Source organism: Danio aesculapii, chromosome 12, assembly GCF_903798145.1.
Source record: "Danio aesculapii chromosome 12, fDanAes4.1, whole genome shotgun sequence".
In the NCBI taxonomy this organism is placed as follows: Eukaryota; Metazoa; Chordata; class Actinopteri; order Cypriniformes; family Danionidae; genus Danio; species Danio aesculapii.
In genome coordinates, this window is record NC_079446.1 from 43729644 (window position 1) to 43755561 (window position 25918).

At 40.2% G+C, this 25918-nt stretch overlaps 1 protein-coding gene across 15 annotated transcripts in view; it reads left to right on the plus strand.

Moving 5' to 3' along the window:
* ebf3a (EBF transcription factor 3a) overlaps nucleotides 1–25918 on the plus strand; it is a 132022-nt gene that overhangs the window by 100375 nt on the left and 5729 nt on the right. For 9 of the 15 annotated variants that reach the window (XM_056468971.1, XM_056468979.1, XM_056468984.1 and 6 more), the window contains exons 9-13: nucleotides 1631–1764; nucleotides 2825–2951; nucleotides 19447–19535; nucleotides 24289–24354; nucleotides 24962–25127. In XM_056468971.1, coding sequence (XP_056324946.1) covers nucleotides 1631–1764; nucleotides 2825–2951; nucleotides 19447–19535; nucleotides 24289–24354; nucleotides 24962–25127 — 582 coding nt within the window. The remainder of the gene's footprint in view (nucleotides 1–1630; nucleotides 1765–2824; nucleotides 2952–19446; nucleotides 19536–24288; nucleotides 24355–24961; nucleotides 25128–25918) is intronic. The other 6 variants (XM_056468972.1, XM_056468974.1, XM_056468981.1 and 3 more) reach the window with 1 other exon arrangement.

Below are 25918 nucleotides of genomic sequence, written 5' to 3' on the forward strand. Positions count from 1 at the left end.
GCCTCACAGCAAGGAGGTCACTGGTTCGAGCCTCTACTGGGTCAGTTGGCATTTCTGTAAAGAGTTTACATGTTCTCCCCATATTTGCGTGGGTTTCCTCTGGGTGCTCCGATTTACCCCACAAGTGGTATAGGTAAATTGGGTAAGCTAAAATTGACTGTAGTGTATATGTATGAATGAGTGTGTATGGATGTTTCGCAGTGATGGGTTGCAGTTGGAAGGATATCCGCTGCACAAAACATCCGCTGGATAAGTTGGCGGTTCATTCCGCTGTGGTGACCCCAGATTAATAAAGGGACTAAGCCAAAAAGAAAATAAATGAATGAACGAATAAGTCAATAGGGTTTTGTCATTTAAACCATTAAAAAAACTGTTAGACCGGCATTAGTGTTGACATAAGTGTATTGAATAGTTCTTGGTGATAAAATGATGTCAGAGTCTGTGGGCTGATGAAAATGATGTCAGACATTTTTAATGGAGGGTAAAGATTCTAAGCTGAGAGGGTTTCCAAAGAGGCCAGCCATCTTCCGTGCATTATTAATAACCTCTCTGAGACCTTAAAATCTAAAAGCACAATGGCATTGTTTTTTATCCCAGAAAAGGAACGAAAGGGTGTGGGGAGGGAAAGTCGTAAAATAAAATGAAAACAGCTCAAGGTGAAGGGCTACTGTTGCGGTTGAATTGTTGGACTGTATTAGCTGCGTGTTGCTGTATCCACGCTTTCTTTGCATGGAGTTTGTATTCAAAAGGTGCTTTGGAGGGGGTGGTGGAACAGAGTCAACAGAGTGAAGAGGAAAAGCTGATCAAAGCACACAGTGCTAAGATGTTAACGGGGGGTTGAGTCGCCCTGGGCCTCCGACCGCTTACAACTGTGATAGCACCTCTCTACTCCATAGGATTGTGGGGGGTGGGGGTATAGGGGGAACGATAATGTATGCTAATGAGCCATTGGCTAACTTGACGACAAAGGCGGGGTCAGAAACTTGACCTCATTCTCTCATTCAAGAACACGTGTGCGTCACCATTAGCACGATAGCCATTCAAACCCAAACCTTAAACTTACAAATCCCATCTAAAATCAGATTTTAAAGACCCTAAAAAGGCAAAAGTGCTCATTATAAGAAGATGACAGGGACTACAGGAGATTAAGGGGTGGGAGATAGGAGAATGTTGGAAGTTTTTCAACCAAAGGCAAAGTTTGCGGATAAAAAGGCTTGACCCAATTAGTGGGTGCCTGAAAAATCTTGCTTTTTTGAGCTTGTGCCATCCCTGCTTTGCACCACGACCTTTTGATTGACTGATCTCAGATCTGTGGAAGGCAGACAGATAAATCGACGGTTCTAGCGTGCGCGGTGCTTAATCATCAGTAACGTACGATGGTTTATCTGCTAGAAGGCCACTAGCTGCATCAGTCAATGTTTTCTTTTCCCTCTCATTGTGTAAGCGAAGGGTTTAATGCCTGATTTCTGGTGTACAACGCAGGTCTTTTGTCTTTACGTGGCCCAAATCATTCACGCTTTGTTTACTTTAGGGTTTCATTACCCTCAGCGTGAGAGTGATCTGCATGTGGCTAGCGCGTGTCTATACTAAAATGGGATCCTGATAGTTGTATTTTTTGTCCTGTTATAAGCAGCTACCCCGTGCATAAAGGCCATCAGCCCGAGTGAAGGCTGGACCACAGGAGGAGCCACGGTCATCATCATTGGCGACAACTTCTTCGATGGACTGCAGGTCGTGTTTGGCACCATGCTAGTATGGAGTGAGGTAAGACTTTGGCATAAAACACAAGATAATTCATTTTGCTATGCGCAAGATATTGGCCTGGCCGTTTGTTTCCGTAACAGCCTTCTAATGAACTTCATTAGATTCTATAAAAAGTGATTACGTGAAAACTGTGATTATACACAGTTTATGAAGCCCTGCTTCTACGGATTTAATGCAATTACGCCGCCGTCCATTTATTGTCTCTTTACATTTACTTTTTGTTCATTTCACGCCACATAAACATATAAATAAGAGTGAACTAAAGGGATGCCGAAGCTGCGTCGTAATTAGTTCGGAGCTAATAAAGACTTCAGGTTAGTGTGTTCCTTTATGAGTTGATAAAGCTGTCTGGCATATATTTGCCGGTTGGAGCCTCAACGAGCCAATCAGCGTTTGTTTATTCGATTTTATTTTATTATTTTTCTTTTCCTAGTTTAATCACAAGAGCAGATAAGGAGTTAGATAAACAAACTGCATGCTAAACAGCCCCACAATAAGTCCACAGAGGCCTCCGCTGCGTTCCTTGCCGAACCGTGAGGTCTTGCAAAACAATTGAACAATTAGGGGTGAAATATCTCAGAGGGGGAAAAGCAGAGCGAGGGGAAAGCAAGGAAAACAGTGAAGGAAAGACATATGGAGATGATTTTCGCAGGACTCCTGCCCCTTGGCCTTTCCTGGGCTCAGTGAAATCCAAGGTCTATTTGCTGACGTTAACTCTAAAGTGAGGGGGGGGGGGGGGGGGGGGGGGGGGGGGGGCAAAGAAGGTTTGCAGGTTCGGTTTGGAATGGCCTCTGTTTGACAGGCTATTTTACCACTCGGGCAATTGAAAATATGCAACAATTCTAAGCAAGTTTGTCCACCGTCTTTATAAGCTGGTAAGCTCCCAATTTTGAGACTTGAGTCAGTTCAAATTAACCATCAACAAGAAACATGGAAATGCCCCACTTGGGTGTTAGTTTCTACCTGAAAGGCTGCAATTTCTTCGCCAGGTGTTGAAATCCATGCAACAGTTGGTGCAGTTTGCATGGTCCTAACCAAGTTTATCTATTCTCTCCCATAGCTCATTACACCCCATGCCATCCGAGTGCAAACCCCTCCGAGACACATCCCGGGTGTTGTAGAAGTCACCCTGTCCTACAAGTCTAAGCAGTTCTGCAAAGGTGCACCGGGCCGATTTGTGTACACAGGTGAGTTGCAATTGGATCAGTTGAACTGTGCGCAGCTTCCATCCATTCTCAAGTTTTTGGCTCCATCCTTAAGTACTGAACCCCGACCAGTGTGAGATGCATGCCTCTGTAACCCTATATCTCCTCAATCTAAGGCAGGCCAATGGAGTTGGGGGGCAGCTGCCAACTCCAGTTAATCTCAAACCTTGACAACACATTTTAGACTCCTGCACTTAGCCCTCTACTGTGCACAAAAACACTAGTGGTTCTTGTCACCCAAGTTACTCATGTGTGCATATGTATGTGTGACCAGCATTGTGGATCTCGGACTAATCTTTCCCTCGGTACAGCTGATACTGGAGGTTACACGGTCACACCATGTTTGACCTGGAAGCAGTGTGTCTGATCCCAAATTGAGTAGGACAATGAGATAATCATCAGGAATTACTCTTACACTCAGGAATGTCAAGGCCGAGAGAGAGAGGGAGAGAGAGAGAATGACATAGAGAGAGAGAGAAAGGGAGGAGAGGAAGGGGCCCCGGTCCCCCCAGGCAGCTGTTCCCCATCTCAGTCCCACCGAGGCTGCGGGCCGATTCTCCCTCCCACATTTAACCCTCTCAGCAGGGGCAGGGCAGAGGCCAACGAGCCCCTGCGATAATGAAACCCGAGAACACGGTGCCGGCTAATACCAGACCTGCTCAGACATTAATGTCTGCCATCGTTAAAGCCGCAGAGACTCAGGGACGAAACATGTGCTAATGCTAATAAGCACAAAACAGGGAGTCGGTGTCAAATTCAGCACACATTATGATGTTTTGACGAACATATGTGTCATCGGCTCTAACAAAAACTGACCACGATAACTACATTTCAGACCAAAGTCAATCATGGGCTGTGTATGAAACTAAAACAGCTGCCGGTCAGTCAATAACTTAACATGCACCTCCTTTAATGATGCCATTTATAAAGAAAAACAATAGGCATCCAAAATAAGTGTGTTGAGATTTAGATTTGAATCAGTTTAAAGTTTCATAGAGTTAATCAAATAGTTGATAAATCCCTTATAAATTACACAAAATTAATAAATAAAATAAACTCACTGAATTGTGGGAATATTCGTACTATATACTATAATAAACAAATGATTGAAGTGTTTCAGAGCTTGGCATTCTTGACTTTAAATGTTTGATTCAGATTTGACATTTTAATTTTAAATTAAAACATTTGATCCAAAATTAAAAAATAAACGAACAAAAAAAAAAAAACTTTACATTTAAAAAATAACAAAAATGTATCTGAATTTATCTGAAAATCTGAATTTAATAGTGTATTATTTTCCCCAAGTAGACACAATGGAAGCATTAAACATAGTATATAGATAGAGTATATAAAGACACTAATACTGTGTAATTGTATTTCCTACTGAAGGCCGTTATAGAAGACAAACCAGCGTCTGTCACCCCCCACCTTCCCCTGTCTTCATGAGATGTTTGTTGTTTGTTTTCCCTCACTGATCCTTGTTCTTGCTCATCAGTGAGGAGATATAATTACTGGCAGAGATTTTGAGGACTTAGTTAATTATCCCCTTGAATTAAAGAAGGGAAGTCACAAACTACACGCCCCATCCCTCTCATCTCCTGAACTCCAATCCCCATAATGCCTCACCTCCCTCTCTCTCAGGTCACATATGACAGGCAAATCAGAACACACACACATGCACACACACGACTGGATTCATTTCATGCTATTATAAGGCTTTATCAAACTGGTTGACATTTTAAAGTCAATTAAACTTCCCTTCAAAGCATATTTATTAATGCAAGTTCTTAAATATGCAACCATATCATAATGTAGCAGCTCTTGTAATTATCGTAATTATGATTTTATTATTAAAACAAAAGCTTAGATTTTGTCTGTTTTTTTCCTCTTAACCTATTTTCAGTACTTAAACGCTTGTGAGTTGCTATTGATTGAAACAAATTGCTTGAGTTTATGCCTGTAATTAGTTCATAAACAGCTGCTTTGAACTGCAAATGCTAAAAGCCTTTCCCAGTTATGGCTCTGTATGTGTGTATTCGCTACATTGTGTGGCTGGATATTTGATGGTTTCATTTCGAAATGTATAAACAGTGTTTTTGAATAGAGTTGTAAGATTTCATTCTGACCACACTCTTGCTTGTGAGTCAGGCACACCCTCGCTCTCATCTGATACATCACGACCAATTAAATACAGTGCTGAGGTGTCTATTACAAGGGTGTAAAACAATCTGATCATTACTTGCTGAGTGACATATGCTGAGTGACATATGCTGTGATTTTAAAATGTAGTGACTTAATAAATGCACATTACGTTTATTCCTCAATGTATCTATTAAATATAACTTTTAAGGATATCTGTGACCATTGACCAAAAATATAGTCGTATGTTGCACGTGTAGATTTTTGGCAATATCTAAAAACGCATTGTATGGTTAAAATGATTGATTTTGCTTTTATGACAAAAATCATTAAGATATTAGGTAAAGATCATTTTCCATGAAGATATTTTGTACATTCCCTACTGTAAATATATCAAAATGTAATTTTAATAAGCATTATGTATTGCTAACATCCTATTTTGGCCATTTTAAAAGTAGATTTTCTTAAAATTTTATTATTTTAAACCCTCAGATTCTAGATTTTAATATATTTTAAAAATATTATCCTATCCTAGCAAACCATGTCAATGGAATGTTTATTTATTCAGTGTCAGATGATGTAAAATGCACATTTTGTGGTCCAGGATAACACATTTCACACAAAAACACACAAACAAAACATATATCAATATAATAAAAGACAAAAAAATCATTAATGAATGAAATTGATATAGTATTTACATTGTTTATATTTATATAAAAGTGGCGCCAAGGTGGCTCAGTGGTTAGCACTGTCGCCTGACAGCAAGAAGGTTGCTCGTCCTGGATGGGCCAGTTGGCATGTGTGGAGTTTGCATGTTCTCCCTGTGTTGCCGTTGGTTTCCTCCGAGTGCTTAGGCTTCCCTCACAGTCCAAAGACATGCGCTATAGGTGAATTGGATTAACTAAATTGGCCATAGTATGAGTGCTTCCCAGTATTGGGTTGCAGCTGGAAGGGCATCCGCTGTGTAAAACATAAGCTAGAATAGTTGGTGATTCATTCTGCAGTTGCAACCTCTGATAAATTAGACTAAGCTGAAAAAATAAAAATTAATATTTATAGAAAAATCACACTCAAGTGTCAAGAAAATAATATTCCAACTCCCAGTGGTCCTAAATATGGTTCATCTTCTCTTGAACTAAATCTAATTCCTTGTAATTTATTCCGAATGGTCTTGATGGGTTTTGTGAGACTCACCAAAAAGCCATGTGATGGTGTCAGCACTGAAGGTGTTGTAAAAGGTCCTTCATGTTCGCTCAGATGTGGCGGCAATCGCCTGTCAGAGTGCCGTGCTACTTTAAGAGTCGATAATTCTCCTCCATCACGGCCAACACAAGCCGCCTGTCTCAGAGGTCAATGCTCTTTAAACAAATTACTCTGCTCAGACTCTGAAAGCGGCTCCTAATGTCCTCCGGTACTCTCCAACGCCTCTCGCTTTGACACAGCTAAACAGCAGTGAAATTAAACACGCCGCAGAGATCCACCAAGACCTGGGGACATTAAAAAGGGCCTGTGATGGGATGTCGGCATCCCGTAAGGTTACGCAAACACGCGAGAGGGTCTCGATAGTTTATGAGCTGCCAGAACTGGGCCTAAAACAATGTGTTATTCAATAGCCTTCCATTAACACTCGGATCTACCATGTGTGTGTGTTAGTCAGGCTATTTACAGCTTGAGGCTCTCAGCGTCTTCATTTAAAAGGAAACACTGCAGTGGTTTATTGAGTCTGCATCCCTTTGTATTCTTCAAAGAACTGTGTGTTCTGTTATTTTTCCAGCTTTAACCTTGTATGTTTGTACGATCGCGTCTTTTGTTAACACAAGGCCACCGCTGCGCCATCTGATACCTGTATTGGTTATCCATTGATCAGGTCTGGCATGGAACAGCTTGTCAGAAGGGTCCATAAAAAGGGGGGAGAAAAAAAATCAAAGCAGGACGGCAGTGTTTGTCCCTTTGCCAATAGCTCTCAACTCACAAATGCTCTCTTTAGCTGATCAGGCTATTTTAAAAAGCCCATCCAGATGTTCCCCTTTAAATTCCTCATGAAATGGCTTGATGATGAGTGCAGTTTCGTTAATGCCCTGACGTGTTTATAGAGATCAACGTATTTGTATTATAAAAATGCTCTTTTTTAAAAATTCCTATCTTCTTCCTGGAGCCTTGATCTCAAAAGTACCTTCAAATTTAAGCAGCAACATCCCTATCAACAAATTGGAATGGCAGGCTGTGCATGGGAATACTTTTCATCCCTTACTATGACCCAAATTTGGAGGCAGCAATGATCTCCTTTGGCTCCTAACAAGGGGAAAGTGAGAGATATAAATTAAGATATATATGTATGTGAGCACTCCGGCCCTAATAGATGCTTTAACGGAGGCAGGCCTCCAGAGCACTTTTACAAACGATTCCCAACAATGACACCAGCCATAAATAAAGCTCAACGTCGGACTCTAATTGCATCAAAGCTATTGCTTTCTATTTAGGCATGGTCACTGGTGACCACGGCCTTAACGCTCCACTGGAGGCCAGGGAGAGGGAGGAATAGAGACGTACGGCAGGAGCTATCACCCTTCCAGACTATTTGTCCTAATCAGTGACACCCATTTACCAGAATTGGTGAAAATGAACTATACTTCATACAGAAATCGTACACTTACCGGCCTTCATTTGTCAAGGCACATTCGAGGGCCAGTAAACTTTTCCTTTCCTCCGATGGGATTGTAGACATGCATCAAAATGTTAAAAAATGATTTGCGAGGGAGGCCCGTCACACATTTATCAGCACTCGGGAACATTATTTGCTAATTTTCAAACCTGCGGTGTGACAGGGTGCTTCATCTTTTAACCCGCCGCGACCACTCTGGACTCTTTCCGTTATTAGTACGAGTCAGGCATTTTTTTTTGCTTCCTATTCCTCGCTTTTTTCCTCTCAATCTCAAGACCCCTCCCTGCTTTTTTGGCCACTTCTAACGAGACTCATTTGTCTATCACGTCGGTGACAACTTCGCCCCATTCAGCTCCCCGAGACTTTGACCACAGCATGCTCTCAAGGCTCTCCAAGGGCTCCAAGCTCCTGGCCTGTTGATTGGCCGGCGGCCCTGATAAATCACAAAGTTTCCTTGTCAAGGTGAAGGTATCGACTCAACTGCGCTGAAACTGACAAAACGCACAGAGGAGGAGACGGCCATTTATCATAGCACAAAAGGACAAACTCACTTGGCCCGCTGCTGCGTTAAAGATGCCCATCTAGATCCTGGCACGCATGCACTGGAACCAAACGCAGGTCTTCATTAGACTAATTACTGACATTTAGAGGCAATTAACCTCTGACGCAAGTGTTTAAAATTGTAAAGAGTGGATTTTTTTCCTGTTCATCTCCCTTCAGTACTTCCGCTCTTGTCTACTTCAAAAGACCCGTCCACTTGTCGAGGAAGTCCATTACTGGGACAATCTTCTAGTGGGGTCTTTGTAAGCAGATGGGGAGGGGGCGGTTAGAAACAGGAAAGATGGTAAACAAATCTAAACGCTGGCACATGAAACAGCATATCAGCGAATTATCAGCAAGCCGTTTGCACTGGGCTGTCCATCAGACACTCGTCCCCACCCACTGCCTTTGGCCTCGCCGAGCACGAGCTGTATCTGATAGGACAGCAGACACACACATATGCAAACACACACACACACACATACTCGGTAGCAGAAGTAATCAGAAGCAGGGAGGAAATGTAAACATAGGTGTTTGAACGCAGTCCAGGAGTTGTTTTCCTCTATTCGTCTCCATTATGTTCACTACATCAAGTTCAACAAGCTGTCTTACACGATTAAAAGAGAGCTCGGAAAAGCTTGTAATAGAGTAAATCCATTCATTTTCAAATGCAGTTAGTTTTCTGAATTTGCAACTCATTCATAATTTAAAAAGGAACCAAAGACATTTGTCAACGATTATACAGTTCGACATTATATACATGTTATTTTATACTTTTCAATGGGAATGCCTATGGAGAATGGGAATGGAGAGAAACCTTTGGCCACTCGCTATTGCACTCTTGTCTAATGATACAAGTGTACTGGGGAACTGCTCACTAATAACTAGAACCAAGAAATGAGTCCTTCTCAGCAGATGAGAATTTTTCTTCTCAGACAGTTCTTTGAGAAATATTATTACTTCAGAGAGGAGCGCGCCATTATTGTGAGCAATGTCACACCATTGGGGATTGTGGTGATATTTTAACGCAATATTGTGACAAGCTACAACTCTATAATAAGCAGCGGTCCAAAAAAGATTCAGTCAACCTCTGCATGTGCTGGAAGGGTCGAATGAACCCTCTATCCTTAAAGAGAGTTGCACTGGGGTGATTTGGGTATAATTGGCCCTGCTGGTTGCTATTTTGGCTTGGTCCATTTTTTTTTCTTACCTCTGGCAGCTTTAAATAGGTTTGTCCTCACTAAGTCAGAGAAATTAGTCATGCTCCAGTAGCTAGCACCCGTCCTGATGGATGGGGTGCTCTGTGGTTCCCAAACATCTTCCCTTTTGCAGCCCTTTGACCTGAACCTAACCCGTTCATGCCACATTCATCGCCAAATTTATTTATAGATTAATGAGAGAAGCCGCAAAGTATTGACCGGCAGAGGAAAACACAACTCATCTCAAGTGAGGACGAAATGCAGCAATAATTTAACGCTCATCGATTTTTTTGCCTCCCTTCATCCATGTATTGATCTTCATTTTACAATATTAATTTGCGTCTGCGATCGTCCCAATTCGATTTGATATCGGCAAGCACTTAAAGCGAAGCATCTGAGTCGGATCCTATGAAAGCGAGTCACGTGGATGAAGAATGCTGACAAAAGGAGGAGAAAAAGAGAAATGGAGAGGGGTGGGGGTCTTTTTTAACCTTCCCTGTGACAGGAATAGACTTGAAACGTAATTTCTGTCAGGGAAATAAAATATGAACGGCCTAGATGGTGAGACCGGGCTTCTCTTGTCCTGTCGACACTTTATCGGTGGCTTGAGCGGCCCCCCTTCTCTCTCTCTCTTTCTCATCATCATGCCTGTATCGGTTCAAAGTTCATGAAATTTCTATGAGCATTGATCTGCCTCCATTGATTTTTTTTCTCCCACACTCTTTTTTTTTTCACGCCGCAGATCTTTGAAATTTTAATTTCCGGAGTATCTGAATTTCTCGGAGATGAAATAGCTTCCTCGGAGACAGCTGGCAATAAAATGAAGAAGTTAGCACCACGTCGAAGAGCTCCGGCTCTCTCTGTTCTCCGAAACCCACACTTTTTTCCCCCTTTTCTTCCCTAGTTTTCACTTTTTCTTGCTTAAATCAGGCTTGAAATTCAAAGCACTGTAATAGTACAAAACTAGTCAGCCATCAGCTAATTTCTCCTAGTTTAGGTGTCCATTCAACATTCTTTTCTACTTTAATGCTGAGAATCAGCAGTGTTAGCACCTATCAAACCTATCAAAGAAACACAGTCAGTGATTTAAAGTTTAGCCCAGTACATTTTTTAAAAATAAAAATTATATATATATATATATATATATATATATATATATATATATATATATATATATATATATATATATATATATATATATATATATATATATATATATATATATATACACACACACATTTTTACTACAAAAATTCCATGACTTTTCCAGGACTTTCAAGTCAATTTTCATGACTTAATGTTTCATGTAATGTCTACATATACTTGGTAAATCATAAGAAACGTTATCATTTATTACAGCATATTATAAAACACGCAATATTTTCAATTTATTTTTATATCTATGTAAAATAGACGATGCTTACACCGGACTAATAATGTGAGAGCACGTTTTTGGCCAGGAAAATAAAAGAAGTAAAAACAACTAACCTCCATTCCAATATACAATATGTCAGACTAATTTTAGATAATCTTAATAGTTTGTTAAACTAGTAATAGTAGGTAAAACTACTTCTATTATAAAGCTGTGATCACACTGCACTTTTTGCTCCATAGACTTCCATAGGCATGCGAATGCGGCAGACCAGAAACGCAAGCACATGCGACAAGTTTCGCATTTCACTGCATTCGAAAGTTCAAACTTGATGAATTCTCACCTGCGAAATCACATCAGGAAATATATTTCAAGCCTGTTCTAAGAAATCCACATTTTAAAAGGTAGTCTGTTTTTAATCAAGAAAACTTACTGAATTATTACTACGCCTCTCGGTTGTGCAGTTGCAGGAAGATGATCATAATTGCAATGAAAATTGACCTCATTTAGAGTGAAATCCAGCAGCTGTGCTGGAACAAATGAATGTTTTCCTGTTTTTATTATGCTGCAATAAACTCAAAAACTCTCTTTGCCCTTTGAAGCTTTCCCTCTTTCATATTTAGCATAGTCTATAGCTCAGTTGTGGAACTATGGGCGATCCTTGTTAAAAGACATTTCCTTTCTACGTTTTTATTTTCATTGAGCATGTTAACAGTTAACATTCTCTGTTCCCTTAAGAAACATAACCACTAGGCTATTGGCGCCAACATTGTAAAGTGTGCTGACATATAGCACCATGGTGCTCACTGCAACCAGAGTTCGATTCACGGTTCGGGGTCCTTTGCCGACGCTTCCCTTCTCTCTGCTCCCAATACTTTCCTGTCTGCAAACTCTACTGCCATTTCCAAATAAAGGTGAAAAAAAACTAAAATATATTTATAAAAAAAGAAAACTTTACAACAATTCAGAGTTGGGCAGAACTATCCAAGATCTCCATTTTAAAATACCATGCGTTCCCCCTTTTTTTTGGATTTGTGTTTGTACAAGTGCAAAAAAAAAAAGTGGAAAAGTGGTTCTTGATGGTGGAGGTGGGGCAGAGATAAGCTTGCAGCAGTTAAGGATAATTAGACAAAGTAATAGAGAGCAACAGCCAGAAAGCCATTCATTATCAGAGCCAAAGATACACACTTATCATCATCACAGGATGTAATGGACGTCTGGAATGCGAGCAGTTTTATTAGCCAAATCAAAAGAATTGAAGTCAAATTTGAAGTAGATGTATTATGATTGTTGTTTTGTCTTTCATTTTCCAGTACGAGTTATACTCAAACATCAACAAATACAGATGATCAATTAAATATTTTATTATATTTAATAATAAATCATTTTATGAGCCAATAGTGGTCGATAAATTACTCCGAACAGTTACAAAACATTTTCTGATTGATTCTATTTGGCCCTAAATTTACAGTTAACTTTAATGTGAATGTATACTTTAGTTTTTTTCCATAGTATAGCAATTAAGTTTTCTTTATTCCTTAACTTTGCCAATCCACAAAGCTGCATTTTATTGTGATTGATTGCGATGGTGTCACTTCACTGTGATGTTACTATGGGACGCTTCTCTTATTGCTAAATAAAAACGTGTCACAGTTTAGTATCTGCCGCACTCTAGCGTGTCAGCTTTGAAGAATGACAATATATACAGTCTGTGAGAGCAAGGTCAAAACACTCAGTCTTGAAATATACGGAGACACACTCACACACACACACACACATATACACAAGAGCAGGCGACATGTAGACACACACAGACTCTATCTGGATGTAAAATCAAGGCTGTTTTACGTTAAGACCCTGGCAGATTGTGCTTAACATTCTCTTTTACAAATGAGGGGTGAAAAAAAACAACTAAACATGATGACCAGCCCAAGGAGCTTTAGATTCGTCATCCATCAAATGCAAACCCTTCTGTTCATTCACTTTCCCTTCGACGGAGGCCCGAAAAGCATGCTAGCTCATTAGCAAGCACATTTCCCTTTTATACGGGCGACTCCATAATTCATAAACGGTCCCGTACAAGACGTGAGCCTGATTTGATTTAACGTGCTCAGTTATGCTTGAGTGCTAAACGGTGTGCGCCCCCCCCCCCCCCACTTTCTCTCCATTCCGGATGGATAGAACAAACAAACAGAAAATGGATGACAAATGAAGACGTAAGCAAAACACTCCACCACTGACATACGCCAGGCTTCCAGATACTCATGCAGTGGTGACTACAGCCATATCCAGCACACACACACACTCTCTCTCTCTCATTATCCGTGAGGTCAGTAAGCAGAATTGGGAAGAAACGGAGAGATCAATACAAATTATCCCTGAGCAAACCAGCGCTGACAGCCTGAATTGCAGCATATGTTTACCCAAAATCGGGCAATTTATCTTAATATCAGCAAAGTAATGCGGAACAGGTGAAAGGTCACCTACTCTCCCCACCTCATAATTACCCAGCTCTAAAACAGGAAAGTGCTATTGATTGGCCGAGCCCGGGGCTGGGGGGCTGGCTCAAAGGCCAGTGGGAGGGGCTTAGCCTCAGGCCTGGGCTGAAAGAAAAAAAAGAGAGACCGTGAACGTGCTTGTTGAGAATGAATTTTATAGTTTAGTGACATGAGAGTGAAGGAGAAAGCAAGATGCTTGCAAAAGTCTGTCTGGATTTAAACTGTTATTGCTCAATCTGTTCTCCATATTTCCCAGCTGGCTCGGTAGCATTAATATTGCCACACACACATACACCAAAGCCACATCTGTTTCTCGTTCCATTCACTTTTCTGTCATTTTTATCAATTTTATCTGTTTGTAAATCGCAATAGTAGTCTCATTATTTCGTTTTTACCATGGTAACCAATAAAATATCATGGGTACTACAGTTATTAGTAGCATATGCCAAGACACTTAAGTGAACCATTTGTAAAGGATATAAACGATACCTTAAATTGAGTATTACTATTCTAAGTGACTTAGGTGAAAAAATCCAATAGATTCAAGGCTGATTTACACTTACACGTTTGCTCCGGCAAAGCCTTCGAGCGGTCGCATAGCCCTCACCGTGGCTGATGCAGATGCTGACACGCACCTCTCAAAAAAAATTTAACTACACATCACAACGACACACAGAGCAAGCTCTATGATTGGTCAGCTTGGTAGCTGTGACCAGTGTGGGCGGGACCGAGAGCCGCGAGCCCATTGGAGTGAGTGTTTTCAAGTGTCGAGTCTTGTGAAGTAGCTCTAGATAGAAACTTTAGTTCTGTGTTTATCTTATGATTAACGTTGTTGTCATGTCCACCGGTTCCTGCCTCTGAATAAGCGAGTTTTAGCTACTTGTTTATTTAAGGTAAGCTGCATCCCAAATGGCACACTATACACTTAGGCACTAGAGCTGGGTTTTTGGCCTAAAATCAAAATCTCGATTAATTGAACATTTTAACTTGATTAATGAATGATTTTATTTATTTATTTAATTGCCCTCATAGTTTACTGACAAGTTTCATATGCCATCTAAATGCATCTCTGGTGCAGCTTCCAATTATCATCAATGTAGTGTAAAGTAAGGCTCAAGAATGAGTCCATCTTCCTACTTGACCAGAAACCAGATTTGGCTGCAAAGTGGCCGCAGAAGTACAAATTAGCCACAGCCTTTAACAGAGCGGGGTCATGTGACCAAAGGGAAAGTAATTGATAAAATCGTCCTGGAAAAATGTAATTTAATTATTGGTTCTGAATGTAAATTTCGATTACTTTCCGATTAATAGCCCAGCCCTATTATGCCCTTTGTACATATGCACTTGCACAATCAACAGCGTAGTATATGTATTTAGTGTCGACCCAAATGAAACACAATTTTTTTTACTAAGCGGAAATTCAAACCGTGATGACTGCATATGACGTTTGACAGTTGCCAAATTAGTGAAATAAATGACCAAACTACCGAACAATACCTGCCATGAGTATAACCGCATTCACCATCGGGAGGTGGTATAATTACTCTCGAAAGAGAGGACCATAGACATGAGACTATCATCATTGTGGATATTTTATTATTTGGATCAGTAAGTAAACAAACAGCCACCCAAAAAATTACTAGCATTGTTTAAGCATTTCATTTCACCGCATTTCAATACATTTAATATTTTAAAAAGTACATACATTTGGGCAAATATCAAAATATCTATGCAAGCATTGATATATTGCTCAAATCAATAATTTTATTGTATTAATATTTCTGATAGAAATTATGAATGACTTGTTTTCCCCGTGATTTTTCGCTCAGCTGTAGTTAATAATTCCTGGTGTGTTTGAGGTGGAGGATCTCCGAGGTGAGGGACTGTCTTGCGCTAATGAAGGTCTCACTGACCTCTTTTACTGCATTAGCATCAGATCAATAACTGAAGAGCGTTTAGCGCCCACTGTTCCGATACATTTATCAAACCGCACACATTCCTTCATCAGCAAAGCGTCAATGTCAGAGCACAGAACAACATGTTGCTGCTTGGGGCTGTGCTGTGTGAAAGTGCCATCAGAACGGCAGTAAATCTGCTGCTTTCGGCCCATATTTAATGTCACGGGTGCTTTTATTATACGTCCCAGGGCAAATACACATCCTGAAGGGCCAGTGTCAAAGTCCATGATCCATTTGTGTGGTTCCAGACTCCAGACATAAAAAATAGAGACAGGCTAAAATGATGGATACCCTCTTATGGGCAAATCCAGGCATAATGAAGTGCTGTAATACAAACATTTACATCCGCCCTGCCATCTCAGGAAGGTGGAGAGCAGGAAGGGGGAGGTGAAGGTGTGCAAGAGAGAGCTACATCCTTGTGAAAGCCATGTCATGTAAAATCAATACGCCCGATCAATGCTTTATTAACAAGCCGACATCTTACTTCAGATTCCTGCACGCTACTTTGTCTTCAGCCATGCAAGATGGCATGTCAAATAGCATCACTGCTGTCACACCATGACACGCGTGCGCCAAAACACAAGCAGTGTTTGATATTGATCGCATTGGATTGATTGGATTGCCGCCCCCTACTACACTTAGATGTAATTGTAGCACTTCATCATAAAGTCACCCAATTATTTCCAGGAAGTTCCTGTCTAATATGCTCATCTTCTCCTCTCTGGCTGTCATCTCTCATTCTCCGCTTTAGCTCGTTTCTTCCCGTTTCCATTCAGAGCAGAGTTCAGCAGCAAACAGCGTGCTGAGTAAGGGGAACAGACAGATTTGATCTCTCAAAAGAAAAAGCGCATTGATTCATACAGACTCGTCACTGACAGCGACATCTACATTCATGTCTGATAAGTCTTTTCTGCTGATGTTCTGCTTGCATCTACAGCTCCTTCTATCTGTCACAGCTTCCTTCTTAAAGTCGGTGTATCTCTTTTAAAATTAATTTCTACTTAGGCTCAACTAATCATATACACTGTGAAAAAATGCAGGGTTCCTCACAATTATTCATATTGTCCCAACACAAATCGAGATAACAGGTTTAACAAATATAAGTGGATTAAACATAAAAAAATTAAGTTGTCCCAACAAAATCTCAATAATTCCGTTGTTTCAGTGCATTTTAAATAAGATTTGTTTTGTCCAAGTTTGATGGCAGGGTTATATTAATTGGTGACGGATGATAGTTTTGTTCAGGAAGCTTACTTGAAAGCATTATTATGTTATTGGTAGGGCCACACGAAATCTGCGTTTCAGATTTTAAGCCCATCATTGAGTCTATTTATTCGCTTATGTATACATTTATATTTATTCAGTTTTTTAATTTATTTCACTAATATTATTGACTAATATTAACGTGTTTATTTGATTTTTTACAATAAAGTTTGTAAAGTAATAGTTTCTGTCTTTTAGTAGATGCATAATATGAGAGACTTGCTTTGTTTACCAAATAAGTGTGTCTAGATAAATTTGCCTTGTAAACATTAAAGTTAAAAAATATTTTTAATATTTTCATATATTAAGTTTTTAGTTACGATACTCCAAAATAATTCCACGTAAATCCACAGATTTTTTACAAAATTCTTTGCAGAAATAGCAAAAAATGTCCACAGATTCTGTCTGGCCCTAGTTATTGGTTATATACTGTTTTTGATTATAGTGACAGAAGTAAATCACTTTTAATGTACGGTCACATTTACATAATTCACAAAGATACCTTAAAGAAATTGTTCACCAAAAAAGTAAATTAATCATTATCAAGTCTTTAAGAGTTTCTTTTTTCTGTTAAACACAAAAGACGATATTATGAAGAATGCATGTTGCTGGAACTAATCACTTCCATAGCAGGAAAAAATTACAATGTAAGTCAATGTGTCTCAGCCTCTAAAGACAAATATAATAAACACACACTTGCTTACTTACTCCCAGGGCCATTTATATCAAAGTATATATATTAGCCACACCATATTGGTGTTTCATAACATCTAGTTTTTATGAGGTGAATGCTCAACCTCCAATTTAGAGGACCAGGACATACACAAATAAACTACGGCCAATTTAGCTTACCCAATTCACCTATAGCGCATGTGTTTGGACTAAGCATGGGACGATAACCGTGTTCAAGGTGTACCACTGTTTGGAAAAGTCAAGGTTTTAAAACTGTCAAAATTTTCTGCTAAACCATTCCCAAGGTGCGAGTAAGATTTTATTTAGATTTTTTTTTAGGACAACAGTATAGAGCAGAAAAGAAAAAAAAAACCTGTGTTTTTGAAACAAATGAAGACAGCAGAAGTCAGTAATTGATTTGAATTATTTAGCCTGACATGTTTACTGTTCCAAAATATTTTAAATGTTTCCCAAATTAAAATATATTGTGTATAAAGGGAAAAAAGACATTTTAAAAGAATATATTTTAGAATATATTTTAGTAATCACGATACCATGATACAGTGAAACCGTGATATTTATATCCAAGGTTATCATACCATCAGAATCTTATACCGGCCCTTGCCTAGTTTGGACTGTGGGGGAAACCAGAGCAAACCCACACCAACACGGAGAGAACTTTCAAACTTCACACAGAAGTGCCAACTGACCTAGTCGGGGCTTGAACCAGTGACCTTCTTGCTGTGAGGCGATAGCATTACCCACTGCGTCGTCATAATAAACGAATAAGAGATATAAAAATAAAATGGAAAACATATTTAAGACTAGATCAATACGCCCGGGGCTTCAGCGCCAATGCTTGACAGAGGGCGTGTCTAAAGTTCGCGATCATCATTGCAGCGCCAGCCAATAAAATTAGACTGCAACTGGTTACTGTCTGAGCTGGGAAATTTGCATAAAGCGATCTAATTGGCTGACACTTCCTTTGGCGCTTGAAAAGTGAAAAAATTCCCAACTTCTACTGCGAGCAACGCAGCTGAAGCGCCGCCGATGAATCCACAATTCAGTTCGGCAACGCTTGACGTCACTCATTCTAAGTGAATGGGGAGCGTTGATGCTGTGAATCGGTGTTAGAGTACTAATTAGCCACATTCAATTTGAACTATTGTTAAATCTTGTTTTATGTATTGTGCCATCAAAATGAATGTGGCATATCCAAATAACACTCACACTGTCTTCGTATATAAAATGTAAGACAATATATAAAATGTTATATTCACAGCCTAGCGTGTAACATCATGTCCTGGTGTCCATATTTGTTCTACATGCTTAAAGTCCAGCATGTCTGTAATAGACCTCCATGCACTCTTCTAAAGCTTGTTAAACACAATGCATGCAGTAGCAGGAAGTTGAGATTATGATTCATGCACTTGTATAGGGAGCAGCTCTGTCTGATTTATAACCGGAGCACTTCATACTCAAAATTCCAATTTGAGAAGGAGGGAACATGTGTGTGTGTGAGTGTGTGTGTGCGGCGTATGTGTGTGTGAAAGAAAAGATTAATTACTATTTGTGGCCAGCAATTTCATGAGGCCAGCCCCGGCACAGCTGTGAAATGATAGCGCCCTACATCAGTTTGTAGTCAACCATTCACAGATTATTAAAGCTCCATAAGATGAAGTGTTCCTCCTGCCTGCTTTGCTTTAGCGCACGATGGCGGAGAGAGTGCGAGAAAGAGGGATAAATCTGAAGGGTTGCAATAGCCAGACATATGTCATCATTGCCCGTTGCCCATAAATCCAGTGGGTGCTTCAGGAAGTGGGGCTGATGCAGACTTCACAGGGTTGACAGTCGCAATCGAGTGTGTATGTTTGTATCGGCATGACTGTTTCATTCATAATGCATCCGCTAACTTCTTTAAATTTATCTGATCAATTATAGCCTCAGTTTTTTCCAAATAGGAGAGGTGATAGATGTAGCTCTACATGGAGTATTTCACACCACGTTATTACCTTTTATTCAAATGCTCAGACCTATCTGGAATAAAATGCATGACGGGTGCAGGAGCGAATGTAATAACATTTATGATGGCGCATATGAAAACACAAATCTCTTCATTTGTTTTGCCTGGGCTGGATGATAACCAATGGCTTTCTTGTTTTGCGGTTTAGCACTGAACGAACCAACTATTGACTACGGCTTCCAGAGACTGCAGAAGGTCATTCCCAGACATCCAGGTGATCCGGAGAGGTTGCCCAAGGTCAGTGATCATGTGTGTGCGCTTGTGTGAAGCAGCTATTTATCATAGAAATGTCAAAATGGGGAAACAATTCACTGGCTAGATGAGCAAACGCATACAATCGCTTTTGGCAAGTCATCACTATGCAATCCGGCATGTTTGGATTCCGCCGGAATCGCGCAAACTTTCAGCCCATCGAAATGGTTCAATTAAGTGTTTTTCCACCCCAGTAGGCAGTGGCGATTGTAATCTAAGCAGAGGCCTTTTTCAGATGTGTGATTATTTTGGTCTTGTTTTCCTTTCATTTTCCAAAGCTAGATCCAGTTTAATCTTTTGTTTACAGAGCTTCCCGTTAAAAGTCCTTGTCTTAGCAGGTTAATAAATGAGTTTTGCACGCGTTAATATGGGCAAGCCCTCTTTCTGGGCTTTTTAGCTGCATTTATTTATTTTTTCCCCCGCCTAAATTCCACAAATCATGCAGTTTGCCTGCAGTTCCCATGTGGTCGACACGTATCACAGTTCTGTTGTTTTGATGTGTGACATGAAAGACAAAGCATTCCAGTCGGACCTTTTCTATTTCCTATTCTTTGATTTGTCCCTTTTTTCTGCTCATTTGGCTTTGATAGGATCTATGACTTGTGCCTGGCTAATAGAAAACGTGCTAATTTCCCATCTGAGAGCAGTGCGACGCCGAGGGCTTTTCTTAATAATATGTTAAGAGATTATTTTGTACCCTGTTCGTGGGTGCTCGGCGCGGGTTGACCACCACGGAGGCCTAATAACAGATATCATACAAATATCTATTAAAGCCCAGCATGGGAGCAGCCGCTATCATTAACTTGCGCTGAACAGCTCTGAAACGGCACTAGCGTCCCGCGGACACGCACCAAACTAAGAATTTCTGAGACTCTGCCCTGCGCCACATGATGTGTTTCAATTACACTTGGCTCTCTGTCTCTGTGGAGGCCAATATCTGGACAGGAAATCTCATTCCAGTAAATGCTTTAAACTATCCATTATATACAGTTGAAGTCAGAATTATTAGCCCCCCTGTTTATTTTTTTCCCCAATTTCTGTTTAAGAGCGATTTTTTCAACACATTTCTAAACATAATAGTTCTAATAACTCATTTATTTCATCTTTGCCATGATGACAGTAAATAATATTTGACTTGATATTTTTCAAGACACTTCTATACAGCTTAAAGTGACATCTAAAAGGCTTAACTAGGTTAATTAAGTTAACTAGGCAGGTTAGGGTAATTAGGCAAGTTACTGTATAATGATGGTTTGTTCTGTAGACAATCGAAAAAATATAGCTTAAAGGGGCTAATAATTTTGACCTTAAAATGGTGTTTAAAATTTTTTTTAAACTGCTTTTATTCTAGCCGAAATAAAACAAGTAAGACTTTCTCCAGAAGAAAAAATATTATAGGAAATACTGTGAACATTTCCTTGCTCTCTTAAACATCATTTGGAAAATATTAATATTTATTTTTAATATTTATTAATATCTAAAAAAAAGTCAAGCACTTCTGAAACAAAAAACATGTTTTTTTTATATTTTGCAGAAGTCTGACATAAATATATATTATATTATCTTTTAATATTCAGTTATAGTTATATGTCCGACATCAAACAAGGTTTAGTATTATATTAAAAGGAAAAACAGCAGCATAAATAACAAAACCGTAATGAAAACAGCTTTTTTCCCCTCTCAAGTGCATGCGATTTCACTCATTTCAAATTCAGGTAAACCCTCAACACAGGGCCATCACACCAGAGCAGTTCCAATAAACAACATAAATATTTGATTTTGGCTTCTAATGGACCCAAATGTGAGTTCAGCAGCATGTAAATGAAAGTGCCAAGTGATTCATCATAGTTACCGCAGCCGTCTGCACCTCTATCGCATTCGAGGGTCACAGCCAGCTCCACGCAAAGCAGCAATTGACCCTTACACATATTCTCAATAAGAGGCAGAGCGTCTGGGAGGAGCGGCTGCATTAGATGTTACGGGCAGGAGACAGACTGTTGTAATAAGAGCTTTTGGGGGGGAGGGATGTACACACAGTGCGTTAGCAATAGGGTAAAGCAGTCACACTCGTGCTCACCCTCTGCTTTAGAGTTGATAATACACCCCTGATATAGATTTCAGGATTTACAATTTCTTTTTTTTATCCTATCCTTATGTTCAGCCTTATTTTCTAATAGCAGGACAGCAAGCATATCTTCAAAGAACCTATTCGTCGAAATCCATAACATATTCAGACTGCAAGCTGCTAAAAATTGCAGTTTACCTCCCTAATTTTAGATCAAATCAAAATTTGCTGCTTGATCTAAGGGGAGGGGCAAGTAGTGCACGCGTTTATATACGAAGACGGCAAGAGAGAGTAAAAAGCAATATGTGAAGTCACTCATGTGATGAGGCAGGAGATTGCTAAAGGGACCTTCCAATCCTCTTTCTTTCAAGTCCCTGTTTGAAATCAGTGTCATCCATTTGTCTCGATATAAAACCAAGACAAACACTAAAATGAAAATCCGATCAAGCCCTATACATTCACTTACGTGCCATCAAATAATCTTTATTACGAATCATATAGTGGTAACCTGTCAGTCGTTTTGTCGCATTCATCAGTTCCATTAGCCTCGGCGTCCTGTTTCAGCTCGCAAACACCAATCTATTCCGCTTCCCGTTCAATCTAATATACAAGAAAAATTATTAGAAATGCATTCAAGTTGAGCAATTACCCATGCATTAAAATTCATCTTCTCTCTCTCGGCTTTTGCGAGGTAGCTACACGCATTGGCCCCGCACTTCTGAATGTATTCATCACCTCAGGCAAGAACTAACAGAATAATTGCTTTACACTTTTATAATGACATTAGCACCTCCAGCCCCTCACCTCACTTGGCTTCTTTAACAGTGGTGATATATACCACTCACAATATTCAAGAGTGATAATAACAAGTTTCCCCGTTTAAACGATTCTCGTCCACCGGCGGAACAATGAGCTCTTGTAATAATAAGCCCTCGCATTTGTCACGAAACAAGCCCTGGGATCGTTTCGGGCTTAAATAGTTCCCGGTCTAACCTGGAGTCTTGTCGATGCAGGAAAAAAAAGAAGAAGGGGAGTCAATTACACTTAACGCCGCCGCTCTGAAATTTACATGGAAATGCTTTTCGAACACCGCTCACCGCTAATCATATTCTCAGCATGAGGCCGCGTGGATGAGAGGGGCATGCTGGAACAAAACAAACTCATTCACATCCTCGGTGCTGATTGGCTGACACATTTGACACGCACTTCAATGTGCGCCTTTAAATCCGGTTCATTAGCAAATGCACCGTGCAGCAATTGACAGATTCGATTTGAGATCCTTTCCTTAAACTATCCTTACATCTTGTTGAATATGGACGAGAAGTTCAAGTAGGTGTCAGCCAGGGGGGCGAAGTTCTGCGATGTTAATTGCGATAATCGTTGGGTGAAATTGGGAGGCATGTAAGACGTCTTGTGGTATGATGACTGTGATGATGAGTAATTATTAGCGGCTCAGAAAAACACTTAATCTTGGTTAGAGTGAGAGAGCGAGAGAGCTGAGAGTCAGAGTAGGACAGCTGGGCCTTTCATTGACACTACCTGCCGAACGACAAGTGTAATTCTTTATTTGTATGCAAACTAGATGCATGCGACATGAAACAGAGCCCCCCAATTTCAGACCTAAACGCCCATTTGAAGAGCCAGTCATCTGTTTAGGCTCAGGTTTGCAATGCGTCTTTATAAAACGCACAGGCCTGCGATTAATCTTGATATATACAGATCCAACATGGCGCTTGTGCATGGGAATGAAATAGCCATCGAGCCATGATGAAGTTACTCTATGCAAGGACAACGTAGTGAATGTCGACCAGCAAATCTTACAAAAAAATAATATTACTCAAAACACAACTCTTGTATATATTCATTGAGGAAAACAAGCGAGCAGCCCGCACAAAGTGCTTCGGAGACATGGCCGTATGCCCCTTATTGGCAGCTTAGGTGTGATTTTTGAAGGGAAAATAAGCGGCAGGTTAATCCTTGTTGTGTTATAAGTGTTGGAAAGCTTGCAGACAGGGATAAGCAAGAGTTCCCTGCATCCGTGTCCCAGGGCACAGCCTCTCAGCCTGCTCTGGAGAGGAAGTCGTTTATGAAGTCCTTTACAACAGCCAGAGAAAGAGGGTTAATTGAAAAATTTCCTAATGTCATTATGAAAGAACTAGATTAACCCGAGCTAATTCACTTTATTGTCCTGAAGAAAGAGGAATGGGCATTGAACTCTTCTGCAAATTTGGGGCACGAATTAGGGGTGAGATGTTGTCTTTGAGGACTCTGCCAGTTTAATTAAGATATGGAAAATGACTCATTGTTCTTCTGAGCTAAAGTGCGTGGAATTAGCAGCCAAACGTGGCGTCTGTGTTTGACTCAGTGCCGCGTGCTAGTGTTTGTTTGTTTAATACACACAGGGCCTTATGTTGACTCATTTAGCTTAAGTTACACATCACTTCACTAGTCTAACTAAGTCAAATGAAATAAAAGAACGCATTCGATAAAATATAATTAAAAAACGTTTTATTTCCACTCGTCAGCTTGTGTATTCTTTCCCCAACCAGAGATAAAAGGCTTATAATTTACCTAGACCCACATGCATGCTTATTGTTCATGTGCAATGCACTGGCTGATGGTGTTTATATGTCTTTATGACTGATTATGTTGCATTCTGGGTGCATATTGCAGGAGGTGTTGCTAAAGAGAGCCGCTGACCTTGTGGAAGCACTGTACGGGATGCCACACAACAACCAGGTACAAACTCATGCTAATGAAGCACCTTTGCTTTTTCTTTCCTTTGCATGGTGGCAGTAATTAAATCAGCATTCGTCTCCTTTTGCAACATTCCTGTATGTTTCAAAGCTTGCTGGGGGCCTTTGTATTGTAGCTGGGTGAAAGCTTTTTTCTTCTTCACAATTTCATTCATGGCTGCGACTCTTGGTGCAAAGTGACGAGTTAATCACTCAAAACACATGCACACAGCCATATACAAGCTTATTTAAATGGGAGGATAACCTTGAACTTGGCCCTAAAAGGTGCACTTCTAGAATATATTCCACAGAGCGGTCCAGCTATGCTTGAGAGGTCTAATACATATTCAGAAGAAATGATCCATTACATTATTTTCCCCTAGCCAAGTAGCACAGAGGTGAAGACATTGCAATACAACTATTGCAAAACAGATGCAAACGTGCTGTCATGTATTTTTACCTACAGAAAAAATACATATTTATGTGTCTGTATATATGTATGTTTTGTAAATGTTCCATTTTTGCTAAACTGCATGTTCAAGAACAATTCCCAAGGAATACCTTTGAGAATAGACCAATAACTCTCCTGTTTGACTCCTTCTGTGTGGTAGGAGATCATCCTGAAGAGGGCTGCAGATATCGCAGAGGCTTTATACAGTGTCCCACGTAACCACAACCAGATCCCATCCCTTGCCAACACAGCCTCTCACGGTGGAATGATGGGAGTCAACTCATTCAGCAGTCAGCTTGCTGTCAATGTGTCAGAGACCTCACAAGGTATGCAGCGACAAATGAAATTTACCATGTTGATTACAAAGAACCCAATAGCCAAAAAGAAATCTCTCAGATTGACCGGTGTCCAAAACCCCTCCAAAATGATCCAAACAGACTTGCCTAAGCAGCATGGCCTGGCTACAGAACCTGCTAACCACTTTAGTTATTCATCCTTGAATCGCAAAATGAGTTATATATGTAGGTAGAAAATGCTTGCAACGATTAGCGAACATTAGCAATCTGCTAGCAGCATGAATCATGGCACAGGCCGGCTGCAGCTTTATCTCTCCTGGCTGTGTATAGCATAGATCCCAGGAGGTGCCTGACCCTGTCGCCATCTCTCCGCTGCCAGCCTGCCAGAACACGCAGCGCTATCTCACACACTGCATTTAGCCAGTGTACTGATAATAGGTTTACACCTGTTCCATTGTTGCCTCCACTCAGGTCAGGACAGGGAAAAATCACACCGGAATACACACTAGGATGCTGAATATCCTCCTTACATACATGGTGGTGAATTTATCGCACAGCTGTGTGGAACGGCCACTTTAACACATTGAGTAACACTACAGATTACTGTACAAATCATTTAGAAAAAAATTGTCAGGGTAAATTAATGGTAGACCAGATTTTTTAGTGTTTTCAAATAAATATATTTCAATTGATGGGGTGGCACAGTGGTTAGCACTGTTACCTCACAGCAAGAAGGTCGCTGGTTCGAGTCACGGCTGGACCAGTTATAGTTTGCATGTTCTCCCTATGTTCACATGGGTTTTCCTCTGAGTGCTCCGGTT